General features: G+C 47.8%; 1 protein-coding gene across 3 annotated transcripts in view; it reads right to left on the reverse strand.

Moving 5' to 3' along the window:
• Positions 1 to 14,849, reverse strand: part of LOC113571206 (dynein heavy chain 11, axonemal) — a 44,118-nt gene that overhangs the window by 7,049 nt on the left and 22,220 nt on the right. For all 3 annotated transcript variants that reach the window (XM_035530899.1, XM_035530898.1, XM_035530900.1), the window contains 21 exons: positions 14,545 to 14,668; positions 13,574 to 13,716; positions 13,284 to 13,445; positions 11,673 to 11,906; positions 11,001 to 11,147; positions 10,798 to 10,911; positions 10,316 to 10,459; positions 9,817 to 9,999; positions 9,585 to 9,686; positions 9,194 to 9,328; positions 7,481 to 7,654; positions 7,010 to 7,245; positions 6,686 to 6,808; positions 4,265 to 4,469; positions 4,014 to 4,178; positions 1,785 to 1,925; positions 1,457 to 1,627; positions 1,008 to 1,130; positions 596 to 789; positions 233 to 381; positions 10 to 137 (listed from right to left, as the gene is read on the reverse strand). In XM_035530899.1, the coding sequence (XP_035386792.1) occupies positions 10 to 137; positions 233 to 381; positions 596 to 789; positions 1,008 to 1,130; positions 1,457 to 1,627; positions 1,785 to 1,925; positions 4,014 to 4,178; positions 4,265 to 4,469; positions 6,686 to 6,808; positions 7,010 to 7,245; positions 7,481 to 7,654; positions 9,194 to 9,328; positions 9,585 to 9,686; positions 9,817 to 9,999; positions 10,316 to 10,459; positions 10,798 to 10,911; positions 11,001 to 11,147; positions 11,673 to 11,906; positions 13,284 to 13,445; positions 13,574 to 13,716; positions 14,545 to 14,668 (3,297 nt within the window). The remainder of the gene's footprint in view (positions 1 to 9; positions 138 to 232; positions 382 to 595; positions 790 to 1,007; positions 1,131 to 1,456; positions 1,628 to 1,784; positions 1,926 to 4,013; positions 4,179 to 4,264; positions 4,470 to 6,685; positions 6,809 to 7,009; positions 7,246 to 7,480; positions 7,655 to 9,193; positions 9,329 to 9,584; positions 9,687 to 9,816; positions 10,000 to 10,315; positions 10,460 to 10,797; positions 10,912 to 11,000; positions 11,148 to 11,672; positions 11,907 to 13,283; positions 13,446 to 13,573; positions 13,717 to 14,544; positions 14,669 to 14,849) is intronic.

A 14,849-nucleotide genomic window follows, 5' to 3' on the forward strand; every position in this document is an offset into this window, starting at 1 on the left:
GTGCGGTACCTGCAGGATGACCCAGTGGCCTTTGGCAGCTGCTGTGTGCAGGGCCTTCTCAGCCACGCTCTCCTGGCCCTGGCCCAGGGACACGTGGTGAAGGTTCCCCAGCTCTATGGAGAACCCCAGCTTCAGGCCTGTATAGCACATTCACATTTACCAGACAGCTAAAGGGGCTCAATGGGAAGAGGTCTGACAGTTACTTAGAGAAGACATTTCTTACAGAACATACCCAGTGTTTCAACATCTTTTAGTGGGTTGACTCCGGGAGACAGGATAAAGAAGACTGGTGTAGATGGATTGGTCTCCTCATAGGACTTCTCAAACTCTACTCCACCTGTGTCTACGTACCTGGAGCCCAAACTCTCCTCCACAAAGTTCCTACAGTAAAACAATGAATCAACCACATAATCAACACAAACATTATTATTAGTTACATTTACATAGCACCTTTCTCGAACTCAAGAACGCTTTACAGACAGATACAATCACTTAGATGGCTTTTACATTCATTCACACACACCACTACATCTGCGTTGGGTATTACACAAGTATGTAAATGAAGTTTTGTTAGCGGTGAGCTGTAGGGTCCAACCTGAGAGCGTAGCTCATTCGATCAGGCCGCATGGCCCTGAGGATGATGAGTTTCTGTAGGGTGCTCTTCTTCTTCCAGTCCAGAGGGAGGCGCTCTCTCTCCGGACACTCAGACTCCACCAGCTTTCTCCAGCGCTTAGCAGAGCCCTCCACATCCCGGTCCAGGCCTCGAAACGCCTCCACCACCGAGAGCGCCTGCAGTGCACATTGACGTTATGTAGGTTATTAGTGTTAGAATGCATATGAACATATTCATCCTAGTCATAATTAAAAATTCCTAAACTACAACAGGTTGTGAAGATTTTGAAACTCTAATACCCGGTGCTGTATTCTAATGGCTGGATGGCCTTGTGTTTCCAACTATCGTCTGCAAAGCCAAACTTAAAATAACGGAAGACCAAACGCATGTTTACCCTGATGGCTCCCCAGGCCTGTGCTGACAGGAAGCTGACAGGACTTCCATCGCAGAACTCCACAGGCAAGCGCAACAGGAGCTCCAGCTCTTCAGCCTCAATGCTTCCTCTCATCAGGAGAATCTGAAGACAGCAGAAAAGACAGCACATTTGGAGACAGCACAACTGGAGACAGCACATCTGGAGCGCAGCACCTCGGGTTTTTACTAGACTTCTCCATCCGGTGGTGATGGAGTGACCCGGGGCTGGGCAGCAGGTGAGGCGGGTGCTGTCCTCCCAGGGACCTGCGCCATGCCGCCGCGTCTCTCCCTTCTGTCGGGCCTGCCCAGCCGAGGGAGAGGTGCGCTAATCGCTATGCGCGGAGCAGGCTCCTTTGACAGGGCCTCATGGAAGTTAATGTAGGGGCAGAAAAGTGCAGTGATTAATGCCGGATGGGACCGTCCCCTCACCTGGAAGGCCGTGTGGCTCAGGAAGGTGAGTCGGTCCCTCTGGAAGAGGCCCTGGCTGGCATACAGGAAGACTGAGTAGGTAACAGCTTCGGTAAGGGAGTGGACACGCACAGCCACATCTTGGTCCCGTGGAGCTTGCTCGAGGGCTCTGTGGAACACTGTGCTGAAGGACTGCACGCAGGGGAGAGCAGGGCCCCGCAAGTGAGAGCAGAACCAGTGCTGGTTTGGATGCAAATCTTTTTTATTTGGGCGGAACTCCAGTGCACAGAATGATTCAGTTTGGAAACATAGCAGTGTAACATGGACTAGAACAGTGATGAAGTTTTACCTTGAGTGAATACTGGTACATAGGATTGATGTTGTGCAGCTCTTTAACTGTAAAGTACAGGAGTGCAGCTCTCTGGGCTATGGGGCGGTACAGCTCACGGGCTTCATTTAGTTTCATCTCGTTTTCTTGTGCCTCTATAACCTGTGAAAGATTGAAATACACTCAATAGCCACCTTATTGGAAATGCCTTCCAGATGTATGGTTAGAGTTTATAGCTTGTCTGTTTCCACCTGCGGTTTGTGTTAGCCTTCCTCTGTCCCTTCACCAGGGTTAACCTAGTTTCTGACCACAGGACCACTGTTGGGTTTGACTGTGTGGAGGGCCAGACTCCACCCAGGATTGACACAGACATGTGTCACCCTAGCAACACTGCTGTGCCTGATAAACTTCTGCAGTTCAATACCCAGTACCGCGCAATTACCATGTCCAATTACTGAGCTAATGCTGTGTTGAGAATAGCCATCGACCCAAATAATATCAGGTTGGCAGGAGTCCAGTGGTCAAAAACTGTCCAGTGCTAAATGGTGGAGAGTGTGGCTACAAGCACATGGGCTATCTGTAACTGCACACTTTTAAAGTACACCCTGAAGACAGGTTTACTGGAAGTGTTTAAAAAAAAGTGGCGGGTGTGAGTACAATCATGCGTCCTCCAATTATCATTTAATAATAATCATAATAAAAATAATCTTAATAATAATAATAATAATAATAATAATATACACTGCCTGGCCAAAAAAAAAGGTCACACTCTAATATTTCTTTAGACCACCTTTCACTTTGATTACGGCATGCATTCGCTGTGGCATTATTTCCACAAGCTTCTGCAGTCACAACATTTATTTCTGTCCAGAGTTGCATTCATTTCCCCCCCCCCCCCCCCCCGCCCCAAGATCTTACATCGATGATGGGAGATTTGGACCACTGCTCAAAGTCTTTTCCAGCACATCCCAAAGATTCTCAGTGGGGTTCAGGTCTGGACTCTGTGGTGGCCAATCCATGTGTGAAAATGATGTCTCATGCTCCCTGAACCACTCTTTCACAATTTGAGCCCAATGAACCCTGGCATTGTCATCTTGGAATATGCCTATGCCATCAGGGATGCAAAAATCCATTGATGGAATAACCTGGTCATTCAGTATATTCAGGAAGTCATTCTTTGGGCATATAATGTTTCTGAACCTAGACCTGACCAACTGCAGATCATAGCACTGCCCCCACAGTCTTATACAGTAGGCACTAGGCATGATGGGTGCATCACTTAAGGCACCTCTCTTCTTACCCTGATGCGCCCATCACTCTGGAACAGGGTCAGTCTGGACTCATCAGACCACATGACCGTCTTCCATTGCTCCAGAGTCCAATCTTTATGCTCCCTAGCACATTGAAGCCGTTTTTGCCGGTTAGCCTCACTGAGAAGTGGTTTTCTTAATGCTACACAGCTGTTTAGTCCCAATCCCTTGAGTTCCCTTCATATTGTGCATGTGGAAATGCTCTTACTTTCACTATTAAACATATCCCTGAGTTCTACTGTTGTTTTTCTATTATTTGATTTCACCACACGTTTAAGTGATCACCGATCACAATCATTCAAAAAAAAAAAATTTCAACCACATTCCTTCCTTGAAGATGATGTGTCCCCACTGTCCTTCCACTTTTTAATAATGCGTTGGACAGTTCTTAACCTAATTTTAGTAGTTTCAGCAATCTCCTTAGATGTTTTCTCTGCTTGATGCATGCCAATAATTTGCTCTTCTGAAACAGATTAACATCTTTTCCACGATCACAGGATGTGTCTTTCGACATGGTTGTTTAACAAATGAGAACCTACTCACTGCATCAGTTAGGGTTAAATAACTTGTTGCCAGCTGAAACATAATCAGTAATTATCCAATGAGAGGCTCTTACCTATTTGCTTGGTTAAATACAGGTGGTGACCTTTTTTTTGGCCAGGCAGTGTATTAATATAATAACAATGAGTTCCAGTTCCAATAGCAATTTACTGGACTACTTAAAAACATTTTCTACTTTCTTGAGTTCCAAGTACCCTTGTTATTAAGGATATTACTTTTATTTTAAGTTAAAACATTTCCTGAAGAAAACAGACATCACTTAGTGATTAGAGACACTTTACAGCATTAGGCTACAGCCAGAAGGGCTTCAGACTAAAGAGGAGTATTGACTCCGTGGGCATGTGCAGGCTCGGCTGTGTGACGGGGGGGCAATCCGCACCTTGTTGCGGACGTGCGCAGCAGTGCTCTTGGTGTACTCCAGCTGCTGCACTAATGCCGCGTTCTGCAGGAAGCTGCCTTTAGCGGCGGACAGGCCACTCAGCAGCTCCTCCTCCAGCCCCTTCAGCTCGATCCGGCCCAGGTTTTGCTGCGTGCTCAGCTCCACCTGGACGCAGGAAGCACCACGCGCACCAGGCTCATGAAGGAACTTCATAGCGTGTTAAGCGTGTAACTGTATGGTCCGGCGCTGACCTTCAGGCTCTCCAGGTCGGGCCTCTCGTGGCGGACCACCTGTCCCAGGAGCTGCTCCTCCAGGCCGCCCTGCGTCACGCTGAAGTTGATGAGGGTGGTGTGGGCCTGCAGCTCCGGGGGGAAGTGAGGATTGGCCAGCTTGGTGTGCAGGAGGAGCTGGAAGGTGCTGTTATACTCACACTCTTTCCCCCCGAGTCTGATGGACCTGCAGGTGGGTTACGCAAAATAGCCAGAGCATATACAGAGAATATGTTTCATGGTCTCCGGCTGAAGCCGCAGTATGATGTCACGCAGTATGATGTTACACACTATGGTTTTTCCTCAGACATGGAATATGAACTGAATTATAAAACACACAGAGGGTCACTAAATGATAAGATGCTTTGGTATATTTATGGGCAGTCTTCTGGATTCTTATATACCCTTGTCTTAATCAAAATTAATATGTTAGCTAACGGATTTTGTATCAGTACTGATTTTGCATGATGGATAAAAAAAAAAAACCTACATAATCCAAAACAACATTTAATCTTGGGAGCAAAGATATAAAGCACCTTGCAAAAGAGTTTACTAATTTCAATGAAGCTATGGCTACAGCATTTTCCTGACACTTCACCAGCTCCGTAATTGGAAAGAGAGAGAAAAATATGACAAACGTAGCTGATAGCCACCACAGGCAAATGGCATTAAATAAAACCTGGAAGATTACATTCCCAGCAGCCAATATTTATCCCAATCTGCATTTCAATTAAAGCAGGCCTGGCTGGCCAGACCTGGTGCCTTTTAATTTTTCTCTAATTACCGGGGGACTTGTCAGCCAGCAGCTAGGTGCCCATGCCAGTGTCCGCCGAAACCCGGGACCGCTTCAACTCTATATCTTCACAAGACGGAATTAATGTACTATTGATGTAACCATTACTCCACCAAATTAAAGTCCCGGCTGATGGATTGGCTCATACTCCTCCGTCAGACATGAAAGGAATAATTAGTATTCATTACTTCACACTCTGCAACATTCCAATTATTAATGAACTTCAGCTGTGGAGCCACACCAGATTCATCATGGCTGCTGCGGCCAGGCCGGATTGATCAGGGCTGGAGAGCAGCCGGTGGGTCACAAGCAGGGCTGAACTTACGGTCAGATTAGATATGTGACCACTGCCATGGGTCAGCAGACCTACAGGGAAACTTCACCTGGATACCTGGCTAACAAATGGGTCCATATTCTACATTTTCCTACATTTCCCATATCCTGTTTTTCACTGATGTCCACTTACAATGTTTTTTTGCTTTTAAAGTTCTAAAAACAGCCATAATTCATGCTTATGTGAATTTCCAACCTCTCTTTAAAAGAGCCTGTTTCTGTTACTGCAGCTTTAAGGAAGATATAAGATTAAAAAGCTGTTTTGATTGGTTGCCGTGCATCGCGCCTCATTTCAAAAAGCGTTCCGAGCCGAAGCACGCCTGAGACCTGCGATGTAAGTGGGCTGGGCTAAACTTCAGTAGGCTTAATAAGATATGTAAATGACTGTTCTGACAACATCAGAGAAACAGCGATTACAGACTGGGCTGTTTTTGCAGTGTAGATTCCATATATGGACTGTCTAGACTGGGGGAGTGAATGGTGTATTTTGAAACTTGAACAGTATTTACTTAAAAATTCATTATTTCAGTAAAGGCAAGGGAAGAAGGGCCCCTTTAAACACAACACATCAAATTTAAGGTACGGGAGAAGACACCGAGCCAGGCATGAGATGATATACCAGATCTAACAATTTACTGGCATATACTAGCTTAAACTAAATATCTATTCATCACAGGACTGTGACATATTAACTGATGAAGAAGTCCAGGCTTTGTTCTGTCTGTTCTAAGGCAAAGGGAGCACTTGCACTTAGCAATATGATAATACGCTTTGGTAATATGGCACCTGCCGCTTCAGCTCAACAGGTTGTCCACCACAGTCTTGCTGTCCCCACCATCCCTGTTAGGGAGCTGAAGCTCTCTGTGCAGGTCCCACAAGTGCCAGGAGAAGCTGATCGGTCGCTTCAGGAGAAGCTGATCCATATTCAACTCGCACAAAGAATATGAGCAAACAAATGCACATCTATCACCCACCCTGAAAGCAAGATCAATACAGCTGCCCCCAACTCGATTCAACTCATGCAACACTAATTCATCTACAATTTAAACAGCAACCTATCATATTCTACTAAGTCACAACTGACTATTGAGCAGGGCTTTTCAACTCTGACAGAAAACTCCAGAAAAAAAAAAAGGCTTCTAAGGCTGGCATAAAAAAAAAAAGATTTAAGGAAAAATACATTTTTGTACACATGTATGTATGCATGTAAAAATATGAGGCATTGCTGAAAGACTGGAGACCTTTTGGGGAGTGATTAATATGGGTGCAGTGCTTGCCTTCCTCTGTGTGCAGTGCTCCTGACCAGCAGAGGCTCCAGGACTGGATCTGTTCTCTCCTCCACATTCTCGATCAGCACTGCCTCACCACAGGCTAAAGCCCGCATGATCTCCTCCATGTACCTGCCGCAACAAGGCCAGAGAACGTGGCACGCTTCCCGAAAACAATGTCCACACAGAGCAATAAACATCTGTGTGAAATGCATTCAAAATGTTTCACCATCCAGGCAACAATATATTGACTCTGTTGATGAGGAAACATTCTAATTCAATTCCATTTGGAGAAGGCTGGGGGCTACACGGACAGATGCTCCTCTTCCTCACCCTTCAGCTCCGCACTGCAGCACTCTCAGGCCCGGCCCATAGAGACCCCGCAGCCACCTGCTTGCCTGTTGCTGGGGGTCCACCAGGACTGGCCAGCGCTGGCTGCAGGTCAGGATGACGGCGTTCTCCACGGACAGCCGATCGGCCGGCAGGCCCTGGTTGTGCCAGGCGGCCACGGCGGCCTGCTCGGCCAGCAGCAGGACGGGGTCCAGGCCTTCTGTCAGCGGGACGGGGGGCTGCAGCGCGAGGTGTGAGGAGAGGAAAACACACAGTGCCGGCATTCAGCTCAACGCTCTGCTGGTTCCTGCGTCGGCGCCATCGGGACGCCACGCTACAGTGCTCACGAGGACGTTTTCAAAAATGCGAAAGCACATGCGAGGTGGGAAATTCGGGATCATTTGGACGATACAATGTAAGGCAGTAGAGATTCCTGCCTCCACAGAGCATTCGGAAGGTGGGAGTTATCCGTACTCTCAGTTGTCTGAAGAAGGGCTTCCACGCCTCCTGGAGAAGCTGCTGGCGGTAAGGCTGCGTGAACGGTCCAGCGTAGGAGACGAAGGCTGCGGCCAGCAGCACATCCCCGCACAGCGTGTCCTGCTGAGCCTGCAGGTCCAGCTCTGCTTCCGACCAGCGCACGTTCTCCGACTGCGTGCGCGAACACACACACACACACACACACACACACACACACACACACACACACACACACACACACACACAAAGCAGAAAGAGAGAAAGCAGATCACAGACTGCTCAAACTGCTTTTTTGAATGTGTCATTTTTAAATCACTTTTTAAAAATATGAATTATTAACAAACCAGTTTGTTTGCGACCACGCAACTGAAGTTCAGCAAACTTTATAAACTGTAAATATACACGCCAGCATGTAAATACATTCCCCCAGTAAAATAGTTCTGTATATACCCCGCATGTTACTCCAGATCTTATTAATATATTATCCTGAACCTCTTTTATGTTAAGCGTCATATCAGGATCACTGTAGCCGGACGCTAAAGTTGTACAGTTAAATCCACCCGGACGACTTTACAGCGTCTGTCGTCCGGAGAGGAGGGGGCCGTTCGCATGGCCCAGCTGCTGATCGCGTCCCCTCCCCACTGATCACACGTGCCGGGAGAACGTAAGCGATAAAGAATACAGTCGCAATTCACCTAAACCGGCTTTGAAAGTTTAGTTACAGTTTCACGCGGCATCAATTTAGCTCTCATTTAGGACTTCGATAATATTGCCGAGATGCTCCCGCGGCGATAAATCTTGCCTAACGTCGGCTTCGTAGGGTCGAGCGTCCAGAACATGTCGCATAATAAATTCTCCGACAGTTAAAAATCACTATAATTTTAGCCTAATGTATTATGGATTGCTGGGAATATCACTCAGTCCTGGGTGAAGCGTTTTTAATTTCCAACAGCTGTTGAGGCTTCGCAGTGAGTTAATGATTAAATATAGACGGGCTGATTTATTAGTCTAAACACTATTGCTTCCAGGTCAATGGCATAAAGACAAATCATTTGTCTTGATATGTTTAAAAGCCAAGCTGTCCCATCCTAGCCTTATTCATTTCCCTGAATAAGAAAGTCGAATGTTTTAAATAAAACTACTAAAAGAAATATTACATTCATTTTATTTCGCATTAACAGTGGTAAAGATTTTGGATAATCCTGGGGATTAATGTCTGAGCATTCTGAGGAGGGGGAAAAACAAGTAAAACTAATTTTTACTTCTGAACAGAATACAGAAATGAAAAGTGAGAGTCACTGGACAATTCGTACATGTTACACAAATGAAAATGGATTCACAATTCTTTTTTAAATACAATTCACACATTTCAAAATATAGGTATTAAAATTCATGCTTTACATACTGTTTAAAGCAGATAATGATAATATGTGATGTGTTTTGGCAAGCTAGTGGCTATGGCTGGTAGGCTATATAACAGGCTATCTGTCTCTTTCCTCACCTCCGTTTGGCCAGTGGCCACTGAGGTCTTGGCCAGTTTAATGGTGCTTTTATCATGGTGCATCCCTTCCTTCCTAACACAGCATCTCTGCCGCTAGCCAAACCCTTAAGCCGAGGCCACGTCCAATGCCGCCCTAGCATGCAGTGTGGCCACACGCTGACCCCAGACCAGCAATGCAGCTCTCCACCGTTCTGCACTCCGCCCAGTACCTGCAAGCCCCCCACCAGCCGATTGGCCAGCTCGATGGTCTGCCTGGTGCGGGTCACTTCCTCCTGGCAGCAGAGCTTCTCGGCTGCCGCTCTCTCAAACTGAGCCGTGAGGTTCTGCAGATGCCCGTCCAGGTCCTGAGGGCAAACGCGAGCCGGCGTGAGCGGGGACATTCTCCAAGCACAGCGTTCAATCAAGCATATGATCAGCACACAGGATTTCATGGTGGGTTAAGAAATGTTAAAAAATGCCCATTAACATTATGTGTATTTAACATGTAGAGAAGCATTGTTTTTTTCTCTTTTTCACCCTTCTTTGATGCTTCTACACTTGTTCTTTTTTGAAACCTCAACTTTAAGATCAAAGCAAACATTAGTTGAAGACAATACTTACATGGAGCTTCTTTCTAACAGTGAGAAGTTTAGCTGTAGCATTCTCCAGCTCCGTGTTGGCCTGAGAAAGGGCTAGACGCTTTGGAGCGACTTCACAATACAACTGAAAAACAGAGAACCCATCTACCGTGGTTTACGGTTTCAGTACTGAAGTATAAAACTGTTCGCAATGCTCAAGTATACTGTAACATTCATTTTTGATCAAGACCTGTCGTGTTTGGCTTTCTCGTCACCTCGTAGTAGCGCATTATATTGATGGTCCAGGCGCAGAGGCCGGCAGCAGCGAAGGACTTGGTGCGAACGTGGTCAGGGTGGAAGTGGCGGTTGCTGAGGTACTCCTGCTTCACCACACTCAGGCACTGCTCGGGGATGTGCTCCTTATCATAGCACATCAGAGCCTGCAGGAAGTCGTCCAGCTGCAAGGACAAGCCTGAGATGCTTACTGCACAAGCAATGACTTTAGCCATGTTAAACACGAGAGAATCCTCTTAGGTATTATTATTACTATTCTGTCTCCTCTGTGACAAGAAGATGGCAATGCAGTCTTTCCTTAGACCCTGATAAACGCAACCACCCCCTGTATCGTCCGACATGCACCTAATAGCCACATCGGTGAGGTTTGTAAAATGTAGCATATTTAAAGCGCCACTGCTGGTGGAGGTCTCAGGGCCAAGGCTTGCCTGTGCATTAAAATGAAGTCTGTCAGATTGGTGTGTCAGCGGGGGACGTCACCTTGCCCATGAAGACCCTGGCAGCCTTCCAGCCGCGGTCTTTAGGAACACGTCCACGCGGGGCCAAGAGGACCATCACAGCTGCCATCACATTAGTCACAGCCTCAGGAGGGTTGGGGAACGTCTTCAGCTCAGTCAGGTTCACCTGCACAAGGCAATCATTTCAAAAGCAGTTGAAAACACTAGAGTGTACAAAATGAAGATGAAATAACCAGAAATCCCCAGTCAGGAAACCTTGCAGCAAGTAGGAAAGTTCTCAGCAATACAGTATACGGGTCTTTGAACAACATCACAGAACCTCACACACCAAAACACAGCAACGGATCACTGGTCTCTCCCTTAACTAAGAAACAGCCCTGGGTCAGTGCTTAGAGAGCTGAACAATACTTGACAGTCAACGGTTTTCCATTTTGAATATCCAACTGATCTGCAACATCCCCACCTTAATCCCTGACAGAAGTGTGCTTGCCGTGTGTTCCTCACCTTGTTCAGGGTATCCAGAGCAGCAGTTGCAGCCTCTAGGGCTGGCTCAGCTTTGGCCAGGTCGTGCTCACAGTCTCTCTGTCTGCGAGTCACCTCTGCCTGGATAGCTGCCACCTGCACACAAACGTAGCGATACTTTCTGTCCCGGAGGGGCCTGCCAGGGGCGGGTCACGCGTGTGGCGGGGTGGTTGTCAGGCGCTCACCTTCTGTTCCTCCAGGTCGGCGTCGGCCCGCTTCTGGCTCAGTCTCTCCGTCTGCCGGCCAATCTTGGTGATGAGGGCCTCGGCCGCCTGGCTCTTCAGGGTCAGGTCCACTTCCTGGGAGCCCAGCTTGGCCTTTAGGTCCTCCACCTAGCACACACATGCGGTGACACACCACATTTCTAGCAATGGCATCTGTGCTAATGCCCCTCAGCAATCCTCAAGGACAAGCCAGAGTTACAATAGCAGTAAAGGAGAGGGGAAACATTCTATTTTCCAAAACAATTTTTATAATGATGACAAATAACGTGTCTAAACCAAACAGTCTGATCAACATTGCTGGCACAAAAATGAACGCAGTGTCAGACATTTTTCACAGTTATTGACCAAACTCTGTCTGTGGAAAATCCAGTATTAATATTCGTTACTACATAAACTTTTTGTGATCATTTAAATAATAAATCCTAGATGGCAGAGGCAGAAGCAATCATCTCCACACTCAAGCTCAAGGTTTATGTGCAGCCTTTTATCCTTCAGGGGTTGCCGGTGCTCGGAGAGACCTAAATAAACCATTAGTGATGGAGCTAAATGGCAGTGCTAATGCACACCTCCAGCCTTGGGAGGGTTACAGCATGTGGGTCGGCTGGGGTGGGGGGGAGTGGGGGGGACAGCAACCTGCGCAGCGGTGGTTTTCAGCTCCTGCAGGCCCGAACGCAGCCTGGCCAGCCTCTGCTGCAGCTGCTCGCGCTTCCTCTCCAGCAGGCTGCCATACAGGCTGAGCAGTTCCAGGAAGCTCCGGGGCGTGCTATAGGTGTGCCTCCTCTCCGCCCGGCGGTAGCGCTCGCCAGCCTGCTTCGCGCTGGCGTGAGCGTGGGCCAGGAAAAGACTGATGGGTTCCTGAAAGGCGGGCTGTGAAGGAGGAGAAGAGAGAGGAGAGAGGAGAGAGAGAGAGAAAGAGAGAGAGAGAGACAGGGAGTGGGAGTGGGAGCTGGCTGGATTAAGCACTCTTTAACATCCCTCGCCTGTGACGGGTCCTGAAATATCATCTTCATAAATCCTGAATTCATCGGCAAGTTTGTAGGTGGTGGACTTACTCAATTTGAGATTTAGGTGCTGGCAGTGTGAGGCGATTAAGACTAGGAGAGGGCGAGGAGAGTAATGCGCCAGGCGAGAGTTCCTGAGACCTGAGCGCAAGCATGGCTCCCTCACTGCGCTCTCACTGGGTGGGAACACTCGCTTTCTCCCTGTCCATTCTCTCAGCAAAGGTAGCCGATCATAGGCGTCGCTTATATAACGTTATCAAATAAATGTTGGGACTATGCACTTCATTATCAAAAAATACATTTATCATAAGATCATACTTTTAAGTTGTTGTAAATATGCCACTTTGAGGTTCTGTATAAATAATTTTGAACTGGAGCATAAAATCTTTCTGCTAAACACCCGTATTTATCACGTCTTGATCAGTAGTCAAACCTGAGTTTACGTTGAGCTGAAATAAGCTCCACGCGAAGCATTACATACAGTACCACTGTACTGCTGCAGTCTATCAGTACGATGCTCCACTGGGATCCAGCAGTGATCTGCAAACAGCCATCCTGACAGACTGCATAGTAATAGCTAGCCTTGAGTCATCTAATATACCGACACGTGTGCAGATGTATGCATGCGCACACACACATACACAGACACACACACACACACAGTCTGGCAAACCCTGAAACAGCTGTGGCTCTTTAGAGTCGGTCTGTGTGTATTAATAAGCATTGCTTCATTAGCATAAATGATCCTGCTTAGTGATCGTTCCACTGGCACAAGGAAAACAAGATTACAAACAGTGTGAGAGAGAAAGAGGAAGCGAGAGGGAGAGAAAGGGAAAGAGAGAATGGGACAGAGGGAGGGACAGAGACGGAAAGAATGGGAGGAAAGGAGACAGGGAGAGACAGTGAGGGAGAGAGAGAGAGAGAGAGGTAGACAGAGGGAGAAAAGGAAAGAGACAGAAGGAGCGATAGAGACCAAGAAAGAGAAAGGGAAAAGGCAAACAGGGAGAAAGAGAGAGAGAGAGAGAGAGAGGGGAACGGTGCCGTTATGCTCATGGTGCATGTGATCACCCATTTGTCTTCACTTCAGAGTGGAGCTAACGATGAGGGATCTAGCACACACTAGATGGTGTAAGGAGGGGACACTAACACTGCCGCTAAATGTCTGAGCTGAAGTTTGCCTCGAATGAATGTCGGGCAAAAAACCATGATACACGCGGCACGGACCCATGCGGGAGCAGCTCACCTCGATGCCGGGGAGGTCCTGCAAGAAGCGCAGGCTGACGGAATGCAGAGCCTCCTGGGGCCATTCATGGAACCAGTCCAGAGTGGTGCAGCTGAGCAGAGCTGGGAATCGCCGCACGCAACCACGCAGGGTCTTACCTACAGGAGACATGCAAAGCACCACCTACACACACACACACGCACACACACTCACAGGAGTCAACAGATATGCACAATTTACAGCCATTTGCTAATGCTGACCTGCATGCAGCAGTGCTCTTTATGCGCTTGAGATGAAGCCATTTACAGGACCTTAAGCTGCCGCCGAACACGCTCCGTGAAGAGCCTCCAGCAGTTCTCCACGGTGTCCAGGAGGCCCAGGGAACGCACCTCCCTCCTCACGGCCTTCACTGCTCCACTGACCTCCTCGTCGGAGAGCAGCTCCGGGACCTCACCTGTAGCAACACACGGCAGCACTGGTGCTACTCCCTACACTCTACACTCTATGGATGCCAGTAGGCATAATATCTGCATGTGGAGATGGTTCCAGAAAAGCAGGGGTAGCACAAGGTTGCAAAGAACTACAACTACACTGTGATCAACACATACATTGTTCAGTGACCTCGCATCTGAAACCATTCAAAAACATGACTGTGTTATTTAAATACATATATACTACAGTAAATACTGTAAATACATGTATACAGAAAATAATAAATCTAAAACTAGTCAGGACCAAAAGGCCATTAGAATTTAAAATCTTAAATAAAAGATGCTTTATTCCAATTCACATTCCCGGAGCAGGTCTTTGACCCCTGGGTCTGACACCAGTGACAGATGAGCTACACCATCTGTGTGTTGGGGGCCCTGATCCAATGACACGCAAGCCTGTCCCAGTCACCGTTAATCTACTTCACTTCCACTTCCACATTTACATGTGTTTCCCATTCATCAGACAAGTGCACAATGAGACTCCCTGCGGTGTGCGAGTGTGTGTGAGCGTACAAGGAGGGGGCCTCCCAAGGGACACTTGGGGAGAAGGGCCCTGATTTTAGGAGACAAGTGTGCGAAGTGCATGTTTGTGTGTGAGAAGGAGAAAGAGAGAGAGAGAGCAAGAGAAAGGGCCTGACCTGAGGAAAGCAGGGTGGTGATGATGATACGGGAGACCCCTGAGGTGTGTTGGGGGGTGTGTGTGTGTGTGTGTGTGTGTGTGTGTGTGTGTGTGTGTGTGTGTGTGTGTGTGGGTGTGTGTGTAGGAGAAAGTGAGCAAGAGAGGCTCTGACCTGAGGACAGCAAAGCGGTGACGACGACAACGACGTGCTCATTTGGGATATGAGCGTCCGTGAGCAGGAGCACTGTGGGAAGGTTTTTCACTCCAGCCTTCACACAGAGCCCTGCGACATCCACCTGAGGGCACACACTGGGGTTAGAGCATGAAGCATTTACGCACACCCACGCACACACCTATGTGCTTAAAGGGAGTGTGTAACGATGCCTTGAAACAATCGCCGCCCACCCCCTGCCCTACCTCCCAGTTTTACAGGAAACAATCCCCCCCCACCCCACCTCCCCTTTAAGATACTGTCAC

This window comes from Electrophorus electricus, chromosome 10 (genome assembly GCF_013358815.1).
Source record: "Electrophorus electricus isolate fEleEle1 chromosome 10, fEleEle1.pri, whole genome shotgun sequence".
In the NCBI taxonomy this organism is placed as follows: Eukaryota; Metazoa; Chordata; class Actinopteri; order Gymnotiformes; family Gymnotidae; genus Electrophorus; species Electrophorus electricus.